Source organism: Aspergillus pseudoviridinutans, assembly GCF_018340605.1.
Source record: "Aspergillus pseudoviridinutans IFM 55266 DNA, scaffold_6, whole genome shotgun sequence".
Taxonomy (NCBI): domain Eukaryota; kingdom Fungi; phylum Ascomycota; class Eurotiomycetes; order Eurotiales; family Aspergillaceae; genus Aspergillus; species Aspergillus pseudoviridinutans.
The window spans coordinates 8,625-29,607 of record NW_025091286.1 but is presented as its reverse complement, the minus strand read 5'-3'; the positions used below and the strand labels follow the sequence as shown (position 1 = coordinate 29,607).

Genomic DNA, 20,983 nt, shown 5'->3' with positions numbered 1-20,983 from the left:
TCAGTTTCTCCGGGGCACTTCAGTCCCCGCACTGCAGAAGTCAGCAAGCGCACCAGAAATGTGACAGTCGAGGACCCGATATGCATTATTACGCTTAACCGTTGCGTGTACAGCATCGACCGCTCATCAGCAATATAGGGAGCGCGAATGCGGAAATTCACCGCGGACGACGGTACAAGCGGACGGGCCGTCACCCTTTCCTCAACGACATCTGTCCACACGAATTGATCAGGCTTTAATTTGGCGAAACTCGGCGTTTTCGAATTCTCCTGATATTTCGGCAGTCCTCATGTTCGGGCCCCGCACGGACAAGACCAATCTGAGTCGATCGGATCCGGTAAGCTCGGCTGGTGCCGTGTCAGTTCTTCCGCTTACAAGGTGCTGCTGCAGTTTTTGTATGTTTACATATCCCTCCCCCCTCGTACGCTTGGTGTACAGCTAACCGTTCACCGCGTCTCTATCCTGTCTTATTTGTTTCAGCCATCCCGTCGTGAGTGCTTCTCACACCCCTGATATCATGGTGTCCACCACACGGCAAGCCGAAATTTCGTTAGCACCGTCTGCGACACTCGACCAACTTTTGGCGCTTCTGCCTGCGGTGCGGCGCGACCCTTCTTAGCCAGCTAAACGATAAATACTGTATCCGAATCAAGGAGGACGGTTGTCTTTGCTTCGAAGAGTACCCCATGTATTCAAATTCTTGATGCTCATTCTCCATGACCCTCAGACCACCACCGTGATCCGTGTTGTATCCGTTCTCTCAAAGTGACACCAACTCTACATGCCATCAGACAGAAAATTAGAAAGAGGATTCGGCCCCCCTTGACATATCGCCACATGCAATTGCAGGCCGTGACTTCCACGGTCGGGACCGGGGGACACGATCATCTAATCGCCAAAAACAGAGACGGTGAACCAAGACTACGTTGTTACAGTTCTCTTTGTTGTGTGAGCTAGAGGAAACCTTGTTCTGATCGAGGCACCTAATAAGTATCATGGCGGCTTTTCATGCCACGTGAGCGCGTCATTTCTCTATTGAATAGCATACTGTTCGCATTGCCTGCTTTGAAATATAACCTCTTCGACGTTATGCTGCTTTCCTTCCCGACCCTTGGTGGCCAATGCACAACTATCTCTGCTGGGGCTGACTCCATCTTATATCCTCCGCCTTCGAGAGTAGTCTCGATGAAGTCACTGGTCCCATCCAAAGTGACTTGAGAGAGCTGAGTCGTACGAGAATCACCGGCTGGACAAGTCAGGTTGGGTTAATGTTGTCGCGGCGATGACCCACTCGGTAAGCCCCCAGGAGACCTATGACACCAAAATGATGTTTACTCCGCGCGGCCTCTAGAGCATCCGCTCCCTGGTGATCCTTGATGTCAACTTGGACATCGGTATCCTCGAGTAACCGCCTCACAACGGTCGTATGCCCTTCGTAGGCCGCCCACCACAGAGCGGTGCGCCCTTGATCGTCAACGCTATTTCGGTCCGTCCGACCGTCTTGCAGCACGGTGTCGACCACCTGCAGCTGCCCGTAGTGGGCGGCTAGAGACAGCGCGGATTCCTTTTGGTAGGTTTGCGCGTTAATGTCCAGTCGGTCCCCGCAGGCGAGCAGCTGCATGACCACATCCGTGTGGCCTGCAACGATGGCAGCCGACAGTGGTGACAGGTATCCTCCCCATCCTTGGTTAATGTCAATATTTCGGAACTTTAGGAGCCGTTGAACCACTCGGATATGGCCGTGCCTTGCAGCTAACCACAGCGGTGATTGTTCGTTTTGTTTGCTTGCATTCACTTGAATATCTGGTCGCGCGAGCAGCCATTCCACCGTCTTGACGTCGCCCTGGCGGGCTGCACAGGCGAGCGGAGTCCAGCCCTGATGGTCGACGACATTGGGATCGAGGCTCTTCTCCCTTAAAAGCAGGCGGATGATCAAGTTTGCTCGTCCCCGGACAGCATGATGGAGGGAAGTCGATCGATCCGGGAGGGGTCGCTCGAACAGGCCAACGGCGTTGATGTCTACGTTCGGTTCGGCCAGCAGCCGTGCGGCCACACGTGTGTTGTTGCGTCGTGTGGCCCACCAGAGCGCGGTCGCTCCGTTCCTATCCTTGGCGTTGATGTCAATGCTCGGCTCAGCCAGAAGCAGATCGACTACAGCCAAGTGCCCTCGATTGGCGGCATTGTGCAATGCTGTCGATCCCCACCGGTCCTGCGCATGCAAATCGACCTGCGTGTGATCCAAAAAGACCCGGACGACTGTTTGATCTCCAATTTCGGCAGCCAAATGCAATGGTGTTTGGCCTTCTGCGTCCACTTCGTTCACGTTCCAGCCGTGATCGAGCAACAGCCGCACGATATCCTCACTCGCCTGACTGGTGGCCAGGCATAATGGCGGTGGTTCGGTGTGGATGCCATGGGTCGCTCCAGGCCATAGCGTCGAAGGATCACGACGTGAATGAGTCAATAACTTCTGCACCATGGGCAAGTTTTCCTGCCTAATTGCTAAGTGGAGCGGGCTCAGGCCGTCTACGTCTGTGGCGCCGATATTCGAGCCGCTGTCGAGGAGCAGTTGCACGAGGTCTCCGTTGCCTTGGTGCACTGCGTGGAACAGCGCCGTCCGGCCATGTCGATCTCGATTGTCCACGTACGGCTTTGGGTGGCCCAAGAGCATCTTCGTCAGGGCTGTTTGGCCCGTTGACACGCTGTAGATGAGAGCTGTGTGGCCAAAACCATCCTGCCAGGACAGGTCAAGCATGTCATTCGCAAGCAAGATTTCGAGAATCGCTGAATCTTGGCGATCGATGGCGTGAAAAACCGGTGTGAGGCCCCATCGGTCAGGCGCGTTGATATTTGCTCGGCCTGTGTCAATAATCTGCTTAACGATAGGTGCATGCCCCTTGGCCACTGCTGCAGCCAGTGGGGTGCGGCCATATTTTGTCTCCTGGAGGTCCACTTGGATATCGGGACGCTGCAATAGGCCCTCAACAATTTCTGTGAATCCGTGCATTGCTGCGCACCATAAGGCGCACTGACCCTGTTCGTTTTGGAAGTTGACTGAAATCTGAGGGTTGGMGAGAAGGGCCTTGACAATCGACTCTGATCCGTGGGTTGCTGCATACACAAGCGGCGTTTTCGCGTCATGGATGGCGTTGACATCAGGCTGGTACTGGTGCAGCATAACCTCTGCCACATGTAAATCTCCCTTCTGTGCGGCCCAATGCAATGCCGAGCTGTTTTGATGCTGGATATTGAATTTGTAAAGAGATGAAAGTAACAGGTCAGATCTCTTCCGGCTGACCTGGGCGAAAGACAGAATATCCTTCGCTCTGGGTAGGCTCGCAGCGATGCACAAGAGCAACTCGCTCGGAAGAGCCAGAAGGTTCATCTAAACAGTTAGCCCAGAGGACAAGAAGACCACGGAAATGTCGTGTATACTGGACGGAGTATATACCTTTGATTCTGCGAGAGACATCTCTGTAAGCTGAAGACCTGCGTAGCCAAGCATATCCTTTGTGTGTGCGGCCATCAGCACCGATAGCTCTTTATACTTATCAGTCACTGACGACTCTCATTATCTGAAACACTGTGCTGCTGGAGTATGTATGCAAATGCCGTAAAAATCCATGATTCCTCCAGCATGCTGGGCTTCCTGTGAGATGATGCCGGATTCCTACGATTACATGCCTGGTTTGTAGGAGGTCCGGAGTTCTTGGGAGCGACTGGCCCACTCCCAGGAAGGAAAGGAACTCTCTTGAGAACACGGCCGTTTCTCCTGGAAAGAGTCGGTTCCAGAGACCCTACCCGGCTGCTCCCAAGAAAGCACGGTTATCCCTTCAGTAATAAGAGATTGCATATGGCATCAATAAGCCCGAGCACCCATCATTGCCAGTACATATCAGAGTCTAGCAAACACTCAACATAATTTACCGTCCATTTCACTACCATTGTACGTTGCTCCCTTCCGATCCGCTTTATGATCCATCGCCTTCTACAAAACAGGATGCTCCACGATTCTGAACCGCGCTGCCACCGGGATTTATTAGTCGTCCACGACGATGCAGACCCTCCTCTTCCTTGCCCCTTGATCAGGATTACCCAAGGGGAAACATCATGCAAGAGCGCGATGCCCAAAGTGTCACAAGAAAGCGTCTCGGAGAATGTAGAGTCAATTCGAACAGTAAGGCCATTGTGGGCGACCGCAGGCAATTGGGACATTAGTGACGCAGCCTTGACAATTATCGGTGGCCTGACCGAAAGAGAATATGTTCCTACAAAGTTGCCAAATCCACATAGATGGAGCTGAGTATGATAGTGAAATATGAAAGACAAATGCATTTTGTAGATTCTTCTCTATTCAGCATAGTACTTGACTTTGCTCTGATATCGATGTACAGGACAAATCATGTAACGTATGCTTTTTGAGGCGATTTCCAAACAGACGCTGTATAAACCGATTATGAGGGAAGAATGCCAAGCCCTTCGGGAGGAAATATTGCAAATGGCCCTGAGCTTGGAGCAAGAGATATATTCTATGCCCCTCCAGTAGATACCGGCGCATCGGTGGTTCTTGCCCAATAACTTGATATGACCAGATCTACGAATCATCGGAGAAATGGGATACCTCCGGATTTGGGGTCCGTCGTGGACGAAGCTCTTTGATTTGGTCTCCCTTCATGATGGGCTCGTGGCCAATGCAGGTCACTTTTGTAAGACGTTTGCGAGACCACCGGTAAACAGATCGGTGCACTAGAAATATTAATACAAATATCACAGCTCCACCGGCGGCAGCCCCTACCGACATGCCCAAGCTTTGCTTCGGTATAGTGTATTCTCTTTGGAGATGATCAAATACTGGATCGCTGTGGCTCGACGTTGCTCTAAAGGATTCCACAGATGCCGGGATTCCACTCGAACCGTCTATGATTATTGTCGACGTCAGTGAAGGGCTTGCAGACGTTGTCACACCACAGATCGTAACTGTAGCTGGGGGACTTTCATTAGGTTTGGCTGGAAAAGGCGAAATGATCTGAGAGCTGACAGACCCCTGTGGTTCAAGGCTGGCTCGAGAGATGGATGAGGCTACGTTGCTACCGAGGCGGGTAAGCGAATCCCCTTCTATGCCATCGGAGTAGTTGGTCGTTGTGCGGCTGGCAGAATTTCCTTGCTTTTGGGCCATATCCGCTAACTGTTCGCCGGTATGGTATAGATGCACTTTGATCGATGATACTAAATCGCTAAGCGGCTCGGTAGATGCCCGAGTCATGAGTATTAAATTTGGCTGGCTTGATGGAGACGTTACTGCCGCCTCAGGCAGGCTCAACGCTGCGATTGTCGAGTATTCCCATAATGGTAAGTCCGTTCTCTGTGCGTTGAAAGCCTGGGAAGGACTTTGTCCGCGAAGGGCATCTGGCTGTACAGGTGTCGAGTCTAGATGTTCCTGCCCAAGTTTACTTCTGCCTTCAGACAAAAGACTGACAACATTCTGTCCAGGTGCTGGTAATGTCTCTGCTACAGGTGTGGAGTTGTTCGTGGGGCGTTGGTCTAGAGGTTTCATCCTCATGTCGGTGGGGGAATTCGAGATTGTTGAAGGCGCGACATTTGAGGCTGAGACAGCAATCCCCTCCCGTGAACCTGTACAGCTCAAGTCAAAACTTGAAAGGCCGCAGGCTGGCCCTGTAGGACTTGATAGGATTGAAAGGGACTTGTGACCTCCTGCGTGGGATTTCGTAGCGAAGATGCTACGGCATTGGCATTTTGCTAGAGTCGACGCGCGACCACCAGCGAAGCTTGGACTGATAGTGATCGTACTGGATCTCCCACACGAAAGTGATTCACAGCTCAAGAGATCGGAGCGGAAGACTGGTGGAGGGCCGGTCGCTTTATGTGAATCACCATCTCCTTCTGCCTGCTTGGAAGCTTGTGATGCCGATTTCTCCATGCTATGGGTGATCGACCCAATAGTCGCGGCAACTCACATCGAGTATTGACTGTTCTCTGCTTGGCCCATAGATATCAATGAAGCTGAAGCTGTCTCACTGGTCCTGCGCTGGAGCTGCACAGATGATGAAAATGGGGTTGACAGAACAGGTGAAAAGAATCGTTTTGCAGGAGCCTCCTGCTGTCGTTGGTCACGGTAATCTTTGGTTATTGACAGCTCTATTCGCGGTCCATCAGCTTTTTTGCCTCCAGTGATACAGTCTCACCCAACACGTTGGAAGCATGTACCGAGGTATCCTTGTATTATCTGTTGGGCAAGCCTTCATATAACGATTCGGTAAGCAGAGGATAGCGAGTATGAAAGGCTTGAAGCGCCTAGCTACCACAGTGGAATATTGAAACAATGGCACTTGCCCAATGAACTTGATTGAGCGAGTCTCCTGAAGGAAGCTAGTTACTTTTCAATTGATCGCGGTCCAAGCAACAGGGACACCACAACGGAAGAAGTTGCTTTTCCAAAAATTTCCAGCTAGACTTTTAAATCCCCTTGAATATTGAGGTGCGCATAGCAAGCTACACTTGACCAGTCTAAAGAATGACCTTTAACTGCAGTCAGTGAAACTAGGATGGGATTCTGATTTTGGAAGGGAGCAGGACATCTCGGAGCTAAAACGTTGGTTGATTTTTGGGGGAAAGTGGTTCGGTAGAGGCCTAAAAATGAATTTGTAGGTAAGGAGAGGAAGTGTAGAAATCCCACGGCGGTTTACTATGGTCTACTCCTCCCAATGCGCCCGCATTAAGCGACCCCTAGTACGAGTGTCCCATCTTATTGCTTAAAATACAACCCGACCATGATACGTCCATAGTACTGAACAGGTTGACCTATCCTGGCAGACTTATTGTTTAAACTCTTCAACAATCAATATTAGCGATATGCCCAGCCATCAAAATGGTCACTTAGTACACGTTCGGAATATGTAGGCCGGACACCCTCACCGTACCAGTACATCAGCACTATATCAGTCTTACAGATCCCACGTGTAGAGTAGTCTGTTTCCTTTACGCAAGAGTATTTTCGTATCCTCCATCCACGATGCTCTCGTTTCTGAAGATTGGCCCCTTGATTCTTTCCACTGCGGCACTAGTCTGTCTTGTCGTCGTCTTTTGCGGCTGCACATCGCCGTCTTCTCCGCAAGAGTTATTCTTTTTAAAGGTAGACCTTACAGTACACTCCATCTGGTGTTGCATGTATGGCTTACGATCAGTTTGCGGAAGGTGGATTTGAGCGGGTTCCCTACTGGGAAACATCCAAGTCTAGTTCGRTCACTCAACATCCCCAGCACAGATYTACCTGGRTCTTTTGAAACAGGCAGTCTCGGCAACATTGTTTCGAGTTCCGCCGAAGACGCGATGGACCGCGTGGGTGACCATGCCAATGACCTGACTRAACACCTGAAGTCACTCCTCCCSGATTAYTACGCGGTTGGTCTCTGGAGYTACTGTGAGGGAGAGCAAAACSGCAAATCCTTCTCGAAGTGCTCCAAACCGAGCGCCTCCTTCTCATTTGACCTGGGACAAATCCTTCGTGCCCAGTTGGGACAGGCTGATGGAATGCTCTCCGAGTTGGCCCAGCCCATCCTAAGAGGGTACCATAAAGTTTCGCATTGGGTCGTGTTTGCGTACCTTGCCGGATTCATTGCCACATTTTCTACGATGGTCATAGCGTTGATACGCTTCCCAATGGCAAGAATCGTCATCCTCATGTCCTCGACGGCAGGTGGCGCCCGTAAACATTTCAGGAACCATGCTAACTGCGTCTAGGCTTCGTCTCTCCTATTACTAGGAGCATCTGTAACCGTGACGGTGATATATCAGTTGCTTGCCCGTGGAATTGATCAATTTCTTCAAAACGTGGGAGTCAGTGTCAGTGTGGGTTCTCATACTCTGGCTGCCACTTGGCTAGCAGTGGCCTTTTCGGTTGGCTCTAGTTTGCTCTGGGCTATCGAAATATGTTGCTGCTGCATCTGATTCACGCAGCTTTTCACTTATAGTCAAGGGCAAGACACGAAACACACTGGTAGGAAGCTCGCAATTGACAGGACAAGGGAATTGATAAATAACTATTCCGGTACGGTCCATTTTAGAACCACCGGCCATTGAGAATCACATATTTGGGCAAATAGCTCTAGGAGCGAGGCAGTGTCAACAAACCGTCCGCCATCGGTAGTCGATTTCTGTAGCATCACCTACTTCTCCTTGCCATTTCTCCCAATTTTCCATCTACTCCTATATCCGACGTAGAGCAAAGTCTAATGGCCTGCGCTGGTCAACAGCATATGCAACCAAAATTGTCGGTAGGCCAATCTGAGGTCACAGTCAACTCATGCAATACTTTGAGCGCAATATGGTACGTACAAAGTACCAACATCGCACACGCACAGGGAAAACAACGTATATCTAGCGCTACGCCGCCTTCGGTGAATACTTCTTCATTTAGGGAAGCAAAGTTGGAAGCTGTTCATTGACTCTCTACGTACATGTCCAATACCAAGCTGCCCCACAACTGAATAACCGTCTAAGGCCCGCCGGGAGCTTTACTGCCAAAGGAACCAAACAAAAGAGAACAGAACGGCAACTCCCAAAAGAGCGGTTGTACCCAAGTCCTGTTTTCCTGCACCAGTAAACAAAGTTGAATTGATCTGTTGAGTCTCGGTGGGCGTGGGGACCAATGAGCTAGATTGAGATGATTTTATATTCAATCCAGAGTTCACTTTCCCAGGACTGGCACTGGGGATGCGAGCAGTACTGGACGTGGAAGCGGCAACAGTAGTGTTGGGGAAAAAAGGATGACTCATGTTCTTCTGCGGCCTAGTTCCGACTCCAGATGCCCATATCACTGACTGGTAGACGCTAATAGCAGCCCACAAGCTGGAAGGACCCTTGGAGCTCATTGGCTCTCTGGCCCAAGAGGTTGCTAGACCTTGTGTAGGCTGGGGTGTAGCGGATGTTTGATACTCAGCCTCTGCAGTACCGTAACCGGGACCGAGACGCGCTTGTTGAGTGACATTGTCTTGCGGGTGGGCTAGAACGGCCACATTGGAACTCAAAAGGACTACCATTAGGATGAGTCTGTTCATATTGTTTGCCAGTGGTTAGCCCTTCTGGTCATGATTGATCTTTTCCGTTCACGAGGCGGTTCGGGTGAAGAGGGATGTTCTTATACCCTACATGCTCCCATATACGAGCTGTAAGCGGTCCCAACAACTGTGCAGCACCAGTTAACATGTCTGTTTCCTATGCCGTGCCTCAACCCACATTAAAATGTTGGAAAGGGTTTGCTTTTTGCATAGCCATATATTACAGGATGGACCGCCTCTCAAACGGTCAAAGGCTCATGCGGCCTATAGCATCGGTGTAGAGCGGCTAGCGAGGACTCCACGCATTTTTTATTTACTGAAGGTGTGCTGAGAGTGTAACTGTACGATGATGCCATAGAAGCCCTGACATATCTGCTTACCCCGCAGAATTTGCGCCTGATTCTAGGCCGCAGCAACAAAAGCTAGCTGCTCGACATTAAGGGCTGACGTTAAGAGACATGCCAGTTGGGGTGAGCGCGACGTATAAAATGGTCTACAATGCGACTGGATTTCTTCCTTCTTTGAAATTAGTAACCATAAGCTTGCTAAGACTTAGATATTATACAATACTACAAAGTCTACTCACAACCATAACAACGGTATCGGTGCTTCCCGAAGCTCGTTTGGGTAGTGTTTCTTCCCAGCGATTGTCAAAACCACGAATCATGGACCGCTCTGGGCAACAAGTACAGTCTACTGTTGGCGGCATCCGACCTAAAGCGCCACCTCAGTTAAGACCTCCGACACCTGCCAGGGTACGCCAAGTACAACAGCTTCACAATCTACCTGCGTCTGGACCAGTGCGGTGGACATCTGATAAGCAATCCGACTCCAAGGTTCGAGACAGCGAGGCAGGCCCAATGAAAGAAGAAGTGCGACAGAGCTGGTTGAAACGACTGCGTAAGAGTCTACAAGCAGCAAGAAACGAAAAAGCGTTTTGATGAGAAAGTTACGAGTATGACAGTGTCGTCAGAATTTGCGGGGTTGAAGTGAGCAAAAGCGAAGCGGCAGGATATATCCACGCTGCAATTTCTGTACTATACACGCAGAACACTGTGTATACTTCAATAGGCAGTATGAAGGCCACTTCAATGAATACAAATATGTATCTGTATGCACCTACCCTTATAGAAAATAAAACTTCACACTTGTCCTGCACTCTTTGGGAGGGTCAGTGTAAATAAGAGAAGCTGCCTACCATTCAAATGTATCAACGGGGTTTTCGTGCCTAGTTGAGGGTTCCAGTATCAATCTGGTTATGAAACAGAAGCCGCTTCGCCAGCTTACTCCCTCTTAGCAATTTAGCACATCATGGTGGGGTTCTGGGATCATGTACACATCTGCAGCTACACTGTATGTGTCGACGACGGATCTCATCTATGTGGACTCCTTCTTGCTCTATAGCATACTGTAATAGAGCGCGGAACTCCCTTATTTCACACATTCATCATGTGGAATGATTGACTGAACTGGTTGTGCCTGGACCGACAACAAGGCGGGCAAGTTGAAATGCTCGTTCTAAACGAGAAGCTTGTCAAGCTGGACCTCAGATATATGAAGTTAGAAGTGACAGTGCAATTCTATAACGTCTTCAGGCGTGTCTGAGAATTTGAAGAATAATGACGATAATTTGATGTCGACTCAGACAGAAGAAAGAAGATGAAATAGCGGAGATCATTTGTGCACATGTCTCATTATAACAAGGGTTGATACATGTTAAGTAGCACCCATCCACGCAGTAGTTGAGAGATTGAACCCATCTGGAGGGACAAACAGAAGCCTCCACTTTGCGTAACCGACATTGATAATATCTCTTGACCAGTACCAACGTTATTAAACCTCGTTCAACATAAAATCGACCCGGAGCCGCGGAGATGCTGGTCTTCTGGGTAGTTGAGCGGATGGGAAAGTCTGAGTGATCCATTCTTGAAGAAACTTTCTCTCAGAGCGGTAAAAATCTCGCTCACGTCTCAGGATCTGGATTTCGCGTTCCTTTTGCTCCAGTGTCTCCATTGCCTCTTGAAGCTGTTTTTGCCTTCTACGGAATCTCCTTGACGTCTCGCGATCTTTTACCCTCTTCTGAGCTCGTCTCGACGAACCTGAGTCGTCTATCTCAAAGCGTATCAAGGGTGCATTAGATTCCCCGTGTGTCTGGTAATCTGTTGCACCCAATGCAGATTCAGGCTGCGCCATTGAGTTTGTTACGTTGGCTGAAAGAGTAGAAAGAAGACCTACACTGATGGTTAGCTTGAGTTTCTCTATTTGAAAGCTTCCAGGAATTGCTTACTTCATTCAAAATGACTAGTCGTAGAGGTTTGAGAGTATCTTTGATTTGCCACGACGTTGTTATGTTGGTTTACTTCCCGAAAGCTGTGTGGGCGGTAGTACATGGGGTGCGTTCGGGACAGAGATATCAACTGAAAAGTCCTTTGCCACTATTTATAATTATTGCCTGTCTATCTGTGGTTGGTATTTTAGTCATAAGCGGTATCTTCACTAGTCTGTATTGTCGCATGTACCAAACTTCCTGTGAACGGGCTTTGATATGACAGGAGCAGTCGTACGCTCAGAAGAGTTCGGCAATTCCTAGGAGCGCACGGAGGGCTCCTAGAAGCTACGTCCGTCCTCTTGGGAATAACGGCTATCTCGAGAATAGCTAATGCCTGTCCTCATGGCCACGTTTTGCGTAAAGCCATTCGGCCTGCGTCTGCCATTGCGAGTAGGGAAGGGAATAATCAGCATACAGGATGCACACCCACGGTGTGTACTTCTATGCGCAGGGGTTCTACCCCAATTGCCTGTTGCTTATCCCTTCCGTTCTGACCTTCGTTACTCATACAGGAGTGAGGACACAATGCCTCACGTCGCTCAACTTCCCGATATCAGCCCGTTGTTACCAGCCTGGTGAGTGTGTTTGGAAAGTCGGGTCAAGACGCAGGTGCTCTACGCTTCGCGTGGGTACAGTGGCAAATCATCCAAAGCATGGGAAGTGTCGGCTAGAAGCAAACAAGATCTAAACCACTCCCGGTTAAAATGATGAGATACAGTCGGGTAAGGTCAGGGTCCTGACTGGTCATGTACATTCTCCTGGTTCCTTCTCTGGCGCTACTTGGAGCAGGTCAATTCACCAGCGTTAGCACCAAAGCCCAGAAGTTTCTCCATGTTATCCAGCAGTGGTGATTTCCTGGTCATTCCTCAGTTGGATTCGTTTGGCCCGTCGGGTACCAGCTCAATATGAGCGGTCTTTCAGGATCTGGAATATCCATTTCGCGGGGAGCATACTGCCGTTGATTTCATATGGAAGAAACGATTCAAACCACAATATCGTTTGGCTGAAAAGTGGCCTAGCGACATAGTTCCTCAAATCAGTTAAGACATTGTAGAGCATCCACATGTCCGCCTTTGGGAGCTTCAACATATCAGTTTAGTCAATAATCATGGATAATTTTCATACCTGCTCGAGGACCAGTTGTAACAATTCCTGGGGCAGTTTCATCAGCATCCTCACTTCGTTAAGCAGGATTCGTCCTGGGATAATTATTGAGAGGTTAGTCACAAATGCCAGCGGAGGCCTGGAGTATATCCATACTATAAGTAATTGACTCAATTTCCAGTGGTATGGGGCCTATCGTAACAAACGGAGTATGTGTTCCGCAGGCTTGGCATCGCCATTTGTAAAGACTAGCTGACCTTGTCAGGCTTGGCAAGGTCTTGTTATTTCGGTTCAAYGATATSTWRGKTKRMYTYMAWWRSSRRWKRARWKRRRRKWWTKRMYKRAMYWMSRRKYWYMWWMMMMRRAMCMMGACATMCACRYACGGCCTCCTCTAAAGAGATTTTCTCCTAGGAAGTGTATGGCTAGGTTGATTGTCCTCGCGATCGGCATCTTGGTCGAACGGTGAACATCTGAGTTCAGTCTTGCCCGGGGCAACTGGTTCATACAGTGAAGGCCGAGAAAAGGAGTTTGTGGACTGGGCATCTAACGTGGAGGGCGAGACAAGCCCAGGAAGTTCTAGACCAGAAAGAACCACAATAAACCTAATCTGAGCCTCTCAGTGGCCGATTATCTTCACCTGGAAAGGAAAAAGAAGAATGGGGTTGAAAGACAAAGAAAACGGGGCTTGTCAAGTGCAACGCCATCTCATCCGCCCATGCAACCTAGTCAGGGCTTCTTTGTTGCAATCCTAAACGCTATTATTACCTGCAACGGGAAAAAGGGGAATACAGAGACAAAGAAACCCAGCCCATCTGCCGCAATGCCATCTCATGTCCCTGTTACGACCTAGATAGCTCTTCTTTGTGCAGCAGTGCAAGGTGCCATTATCACCCTAGAACTGCGTCTTTAGCGGACCGCATTACGGATTGGACCTGGTTAAGCCGTGGTCGGTTTCGGGCTCTGCAACATACGCGTTTAGTACATAGTGACGATATTTTTTGCGAGTTTAGAGTCAATCTTTCGACGTATGCTATTAGCTGACAAGGCTGCTATTGGGAAGTCATGCATGGTCAATTGCAACGGAAATTGTCGCACCACTTGCACCACTCATTACTTGCGGTTGAAATCCGACTGAGGCTCAGGTCTAATGCCACCTCGGAGACCGCCAACAACAACGTCCGATGTGGAAAGGAGTGTGCGGCTGTGCATTGTAAACGTTGATCACTACCTGGGAAGGACAAAGAATTGAAAGATAAAGAAACTAGGCTCCTCGGTCGCAACACCATCTGCGGCACTGCAACATACCCGTTTAGTGCGTTGTAACGGTATTCTTTGACCTTTGAATCCACTTTACAGCGCATGTTTGCAGTCCGCCTAGTGCGCGACTGTGAACTTACTGAACATGCTCGGCCAAGTTGCCCTGAATCAGAGGGACCGCCCGCAGTAGAAACCTGGCGTAGGTGTTCAATGTAAATACGAGAGGACAAGACCTTTTTACCAGGGCAATATCAAAGCAACCAATGGAGATCCGGTTATCCTCGAGTGTTCGTGGAGTGCAAAGCCCGTCAATGCGGGAAATCCGTCAACCCGGCTGATCACGGCCTAATTTTGTCTCGGTAGGGTGGCTGAAAGGCGGAGTGACCAGAATGGCCGACCTGGGTTTCCTTGTTTCAAACCCCTGCTCAGTTAACCCGGTCAAGGTTAGTGAGTTCGGCCTGGTGGATCGGGTATCTGGCCGCAAATCCTCGTGCCAGGTCCTATTTCCACCGCATTAGGAACATCATACAGAATWTGTGGCGRGTACTGCCTAGTCATACTCGTCCCATAAGTCTTTCCAATTGGCAACAGATTTAACCAGTTCCGACCTTTCCAGGTTTCGCCCGCCTTTTGGCGGCCCTAGCCACCCAGCATTCAACACCTCAGACTGATCGAACATAGCAATGCCCTGGTCTTGCTTCACAGCTGGTTAACCAGCCACAAACTATCTAGTAAGACAGGTGACTTTGGACGGGTTATACTGGCATCGAACCGCGGGGAAGTGGAGCGTCCGGAAGGTTATTAAGTATCCCCAGGTGACAAATCGGTGGATCTAAATCAGTCATCCCGGTCTGGGGTCGTTCCATGCACCATAATCAACTAGTGATTTTTAGTTACTGCGACGGAGATCCACGTCATCTCGCGCACACATGTCGTGTAATGTGCCCAAGAACGGACTAGTCAATCGTGCGTAGACTGAGTACGGGGTTGTGTGAATATTCTGGAAGCTAGTGGGTATACAAAAAAGCCAGGAAGGAATATCCATCTGTCGTCATCAAGCACCTTGGGGAAAACCCAGAAATGGGCACCGCTGAAAGCCGGTCAACTGCGGGTTTGAAGAAGAGATTGGCGGGCAAACCAGCAATATACGGAATCAGCAAGGCTGGTCCCGCCGCTCTTGTTGAGAAGGAGTAAAAGGAATGATGACTGTACAGCCAGATTCAAGCTCTGGTCACACCGGTCATGCAGACTATTCACATTCCTACCTGGTCATCATATCTTAAAAATCGTGCCGAAAGCTCGGAATCGGTCGAGGAATTCCCGCTCCGACCCAACCAGATCAATAAACCGGGCATTTTTGACTTCTTGACCTTTGAGCCCCAGGTCAACCTTGACTTCAGCAGAACATAACCTTGCCCGATCGATATCGTAAAGCTCATGACAGAAACCTCAGCCCAGGGCTATTGTCAGATATTTGGCCTGCTTCTGGTCCAAACAGGGTTTGCGAATGTCCGTGAGTATTTGTTTCTCTGACCAGGGTCTCGCTGAGTTGCCTCATCGTTGCGAGAGCTTCTACATACAGTGAGGGTCGAAACCTCATTCCGCCTCCCTCAAGCCAAGCTTACCTCCAAACCCTAAAGCCAAGGCGCTAATATGCAAGGCTATGTATATATAGATCTATGATGTCATAGGTAGGTAATATATATCTTATCAGATCCGTATCTGTAATATAATATATTTAGAAGACCGTATCGAAGGATACACGGTCGGCGGACCTTTCTAGAAGGTTCCATCTCGGTCGCATGCGCTGTCTGATCTGGCAAGCTGTCAACAGCGACAGCGACTCTTCTGCATTCCTCTCCTGCATCTTGCAGTTTGGCTGCAGGAGTAAGCAGGCTCCGGGTATCATTGACGGCCAAGGTCTGACAAGCAAGACTCTATTGGTACTGTACCGCTGTTCACTGCACAAACCTTACTCCGCTTATTATCATGGGTCACCCCCGTGTTATTGAATGGCCCGTTGGGCATGAGACGGTGTGGGCTAACCGCTTACAGCATGTTGCTAGGTGTATTGGAACCATCCATTCCTTCTTGTAAGGATGACCAATAGTTTCATTTCCTCTCGTCCACAAAGTAGACTATTCCACGGTAACCCACTGTCTGCGTGGCCAAGCAGTGCTCGGCCCACACCCATTCCGCTCTAACGAACATAGCATAATCTGGATACCCAACGCATTACATTCAATGATATCAGTGATCCTTAGCGGAATTCTACGGGATCAGTCCAGTGTAAAGGATAGTTAACAAGGTTAGGGAGGCTGGGCTGTTGGGCGTAGGCAGCATCCGCAGATACGACATGAACCTGGATTTCCTTCCGTATCTGCCCCGATGATTGCAACTGTTGAAAGAAAATAGCGGTCCCCCCATCAGATTCATCGAATTGGATCGCTTCCACCGATGGATGGCGGCCTAGATAGAGCAGCACATCTACGGATGTAAATGAGCTGCAGTGCCGAATTGCTATCGAACACAGTGACGGCGGCAAAGAGGCTTTCACGGATAGGGTGTTACACTCCACACCCAGCCTCTGAAGAGTAGGGAAGTCTCCAAAAGACCCAAACTTTGGGGCCTTATCGTATGGTATTCGGGGGTGGTCATAATCCTGCAGCAGAAATTCTTCCAGGTGATCTTTGTGAAGACGCAAAGCCTTGTATATAGCTGGAGCATTGTAGGGTATCATGCCCATCCAACCGCATGCAGCGCAGCCTTTCGTGTATCGCTGTACATCCGCCAGTCATCATACGGAAGGCTGTGCTTCCGCTGTATAGAGCTAATCCTGGTAGGGAAGGATATTTACTTTTTCTCCGTGGATCTTGTCATCTGCAGCGCGTCTCATTCGCGCATGCTTTGCCACTGTCGACTCTGACATGGCTCATCCCGCAAGCTAACATGGACGTTCCAAGGATCCTGATTACTTTAGAATGAGCCCATATCACGTCGATCATGTATCCCAGTCTATTGAACATGAAACGTGGGAGAACAACTCGGATTACGTGCCAACCCCTGGGTACTGTGTCAGCCCCTACGCCGCACCGTCTGCCTTGAGACCATCCCCATCCTCTGTACGTGAAAATAGCGTCGACCCCAAGAGTAAACGTGGCCCGCATCCTCTCCGATTCCTTCCGTTGCACGAGTGGGAAGAGGGAAGGGTCTATGACGAGGACCCGCCAGCCTGTATCCACTACCGTGTAGAGTGGCGAGTGACAATTAATAATCGGGAAGTATCAATGGACACCGAGGAAGATGTCGTCTTGGCTCCCAGTGCCTTCTGGCAGCTGTCATTGGCGAGAAAGCTCGAGAAAGCGCTTCGACGAAAAACTACCAGCCACCGCCGGGTGAGACCCGATGATACTGTAATCGTTGCATCAATAAGCGATCGCACCAAACGCAAACTGACGAAACGATTTGACGACACCGATATTACTTGGTCGGCTATCGAGAAGCAGCTTCTGACATGGTCAGATCTTTTCTCTAAGGGTAAGGAACTTACGCTGAAGATCAGTTTTAACTACGTAGACGATCATCAGTTTTCTCAGTCCACCGGCCGAAAAGGAGAAAAAAGAGGGAAATCCTCCGTCACGCAAAGAATGCTCGGTGAGCGGGACGCTCAGCTTGATGCGGAGGAACATACTTCAGGCGAGAAGCCAATCTGGCGCAGCGTATATAATCTAGTGCGATGCGACTCATCGACATGTCCAAATGGACCTCATTGTTGGGTGGACCCTATGGGGAAAAAACACGATCCACTTAGATCTCATCACATAAAACGCTTGATCACGCACGTCGAGAAAGGCGGGGTTGTAGAGGGTCATAAGGACGTGCCAGAAGCGGTACGTGACGAATTGTACAGGGAAGAACAAGAGAGACAAGAGAGACAAGGGAAAGACAAGCGCAAAGGAGGTCATGTCGTTGGGACTGGGCCACCATATCCTTGCAATATCATCAATGTCTTGCCCTCTCAATCTGCTGCCGATGGTCTAGATGTCTCGGCTCCCAAGGCAGTGGTTGAACCGACGGCCATCAGTCCATTGGAAATTCCTGGCCCTAGAGACGTAGCCGTGAAGGAGTACGGTGAGTGGCAGATATCGAATGTTGAAAACGACACACTCAAATCGGCATTTCGGCAAGTATGTGATGTGATGCTCGACAATGGTCTCGACCTTGAGCAGGTCTGCAGGGACCAAGATCCAAAATTTTTCATCGAGAAGGGGATCAAAATAGGCATCGCTCGACGTTTCGTCGAAGACATCGGAAAGTGGGCTGAGCAAGTCAAGAAAGTGATTCCTTTATGTGAGATACTTTAGACTGGACGAGTGGTTTCATGCGTTACGGCGTTTTCTTGGCGAACATGATGAGTCACTGTTAGCTGGGTGCTGTGGTCTGGACTGTTATGACAAAGAATCCAAACATAGAACTGGAGATTCGTTTGCATTTTCACGTTAAGGATAGAGCTAAGAATATATATGTCGCATTTAAGCTGTTCTATAGGACAGGAGCCAGCCTGGTCGATCTAGTCTCAGCTTTGACGTCTCGCCAAGCTAGTTTGTTTGTCGAAAATGTCTCTTTCTTGGTCTTTCATGCTCTTGAGACCTGATTTCCGGAGTTGGAGAAGAAATCAAAGGCAGCATCAAACGTTTCAGGATGGGTCCAGCCATCCCTCTTCACGAGGCCTTCGATGCTATCAAAAAAGTCCTGGACCTCATTCCAACCCTCGGCATCTGCAGCATGGCCTTTTAACTCTTCCTCCATGAAGTGATAAGGGCAATTACCTTGGATCCCTATCTCTTGCCAGTGCCTATTTGTATAGTCAGCTTTCGTCGGTGTTACAAGATTCGGAGTCATACTTTTCAACATTGATGAGTGCCTCTCGGAAAGGCACAATTTCATCGTCCCAGGTATTCCCAGCCAATTCGACGGCAAGACGTCTTGTTTTTCCATGGTTCATATGGAACACTTTTGCAAGCAGCGGATCCCTTCTCTCAGTCTCCATCAAGTAAAGCTGGGAAAGAGTCGATTTGAAAATTTGTCGCTTAATTTGAACTTGTTGCTCGGAATCAAGGTCGTCAAAATTGGCTGGACGCTTAAGTAGGATGCTGCCTTGATAATCCAAGAGCGGAGATGGTTGTGCCTGCAGTAGAAGTGGACCGGCCCACGAGCCTTGCTAATCAATGACTGCAGTAATACGATTGTTATCAACAAATAAGTTGGATGAGTGGAGGTCGCTGTGCCAAAGAGTGGGACGGCTAAGGAGGGGATCAATGTCCATGAGACTGGGGGCAATGCTGATGTATTTCTCCAGCAGATTGAGATGCGCACGTGGCTCGTTTTGGGATGTACAGCTCAAAATTTCGTCGGACGGCTTTGGAGCGGCGTACTTTGTTATCCAATCAACTTCGCGCCAACCAACACTCGATGCGTACTCCTTGGCACTTGACCCTTCAAGCAGTTAGACGCCGAAATCTGCATAGTAGGGAAATAATACCTACAAGGACCTCGTGATATGTCCATTGTACCACGCTCTTTTTTCTAGAAATCTCGCTCGATAGGTTGGGGGGGGGGGGGGGGGGGGGGGGGGGGGGGGGGTGGGTGTGGTGTTAAATGACGCTTTAGTACGGGATACAATTGTGTTAAGACGATCAGAACTGAGCAATTTAACTAGGTGCGTACGATATTCAGTCTTCAATCAGAAGAGAAGTCACACTTGTTCTCTCTAACAAGTAGAACATATGGTTTTTATAACATGATAGGGAAATTCAATCCACAAGAAGGAAAATAGGAATGTGGGGTTTCTCTTTGTTTTTCCTTCTGAAGGAGGATATGTCAACATATGTGTGATGCAGATGCACACATAAACTACCTGACCAATCAGATATCTTATCTGATATACCGCTGCATGATCTATGACTGTTAATTATCAACAATCACACCAGATGTAAAAAGTAACGAGTTTCCTAACACTCTCGTATGCCCCTATTAATATTTCAGATTTTTATTGACCTTTCCTGTGACACCTTTCCCGTGACACCCTGCCACATACCTTACGTTGTTGAACAAGTTTAACAACCATGATTCAAGTTTAACACATTTGGTTTCCTGTTATATAGTTATCTTCCACAATCGTGAATCTTTGATCTGATCGCACGATCCCTCCGATCTTATGTTAAGATCGTATGACCTCTTGACCCCGAGCGTGTACGAACGCTTCGCGCACATACCCTAAAGATTCATGCCGACCACCTAAATCCGACAGAATGTTCAATGCAATTATTGAGGATCAATATAAAAAAGCAAAGAATCTTGGCGTGTAGATCTCTTGTGTAGATCAGATCACCCCGCTCTGGGCAATCGTACACTTATGTAGGCAGAGGGTTCACACCTAGATACTAAAAACTCTTTTCGGTATACAAGTATTACTTCACAAATCACGCTTTGTTTATCAGTATGTTACTAGACGCCCTATTAGACATAACGCAGGTATGGGCTAAGCCCTTATAGTAACAGATGGCTACGTCTATCGAAAACATTTCGAGATGCTCTAAGGATGAACAATAGCTTGTTTAGTTTGAAGGGAAAGGCATAATAGCCGGTCGGGCGCTTGAGAATGCAGCAAGTGTAAACAGCGGTGAAATATCGAAAACAGCGGTGAAATATCAAAAACAGCGGTGAAATATCGAGAGAGTAAGCGAGAGAAGAGAAACAAGGAACCCAATCTCAATACAATATATAATTGCTTTTTGTTGCTTCCATATTGCATATTCAGTGCTGTTGTACTCCGTATGGCTGGAACATCACAGGAGAGGAGCATGCTTTCTCTACCCCTTACTTTGCTTAGCTGTATTATTCACGTGACCAGATTGATGGTTTTGAATTCGTCTACGCTAGTAATGTTTTCGGATGACTAAGAATTTTTATGTGAGATCGAAATCAAATGAAGGTCTGATTCTTTTCAACGAATGACGATCTAGGCCATATTTATAGCCTGGAAAATGAAGGTATTCAGATTTGAAATGCTCCTGCATCAGTGATATCGAATTTGTAATCATGATTCCATAGATTTCTGGTGTATGCATGATCATCTTGGCCGAATCACCTATACTGGAAGGTTTATCGAAGGAATGGCCGAATTTCTCCATTCGGTAAGCGGTAATCTAATTCAACA

At 48.8% G+C, this 20,983-nt stretch overlaps 5 protein-coding genes across 5 annotated transcripts; 2 read left to right on the top strand and 3 right to left on the bottom strand.

The window, feature by feature from the left end:
* Nucleotides 1-1,255: 1,255 nt before the first annotated feature.
* On the bottom strand, nucleotides 1,256-3,472 carry Asppvi_008457 (ankyrin repeat domain-containing protein; the record flags this gene model as incomplete). The annotated part of the gene is made up of 2 exons (XM_043304326.1): nucleotides 1,256-3,385; nucleotides 3,452-3,472. The coding sequence occupies 2 exons, from the start codon at nucleotides 3,470-3,472 to the stop codon at nucleotides 1,256-1,258; spliced, it is 2,151 nt and encodes a 716-aa protein (XP_043160261.1).
* A 1,789-nt stretch (nucleotides 3,473-5,261) lies between these two features.
* On the top strand, nucleotides 5,262-5,708 carry Asppvi_008456 (uncharacterized protein; the record flags this gene model as incomplete). The annotated part of the gene is made up of 2 exons (XM_043304325.1): nucleotides 5,262-5,349; nucleotides 5,491-5,708. The coding sequence occupies 2 exons, from the start codon at nucleotides 5,262-5,264 to the stop codon at nucleotides 5,706-5,708; spliced, it is 306 nt and encodes a 101-aa protein (XP_043160260.1).
* Nucleotides 5,709-8,531: 2,823 nt separating this feature from the next.
* Asppvi_008455 (uncharacterized protein) lies at nucleotides 8,532-9,074 on the bottom strand (the record flags this gene model as incomplete). Its single annotated transcript, XM_043304324.1, has 1 exon — nucleotides 8,532-9,074. The coding sequence occupies one exon, from the start codon at nucleotides 9,072-9,074 to the stop codon at nucleotides 8,532-8,534; it is 543 nt and encodes a 180-aa protein (XP_043160259.1).
* A 7,671-nt stretch (nucleotides 9,075-16,745) lies between these two features.
* Nucleotides 16,746-18,128, top strand: Asppvi_008454 (uncharacterized protein; the record flags this gene model as incomplete). Its single annotated transcript, XM_043304323.1, has 1 exon — nucleotides 16,746-18,128. The coding sequence occupies one exon, from the start codon at nucleotides 16,746-16,748 to the stop codon at nucleotides 18,126-18,128; it is 1,383 nt and encodes a 460-aa protein (XP_043160258.1).
* Nucleotides 18,129-18,399: 271 nt separating this feature from the next.
* Asppvi_008453 (phosphotransferase enzyme) lies at nucleotides 18,400-18,769 on the bottom strand (the record flags this gene model as incomplete). The annotated part of the gene is made up of 2 exons (XM_043304322.1): nucleotides 18,400-18,619; nucleotides 18,669-18,769. The coding sequence occupies 2 exons, from the start codon at nucleotides 18,767-18,769 to the stop codon at nucleotides 18,400-18,402; spliced, it is 321 nt and encodes a 106-aa protein (XP_043160257.1).
* Nucleotides 18,770-20,983: the final 2,214 nt, after the last annotated feature.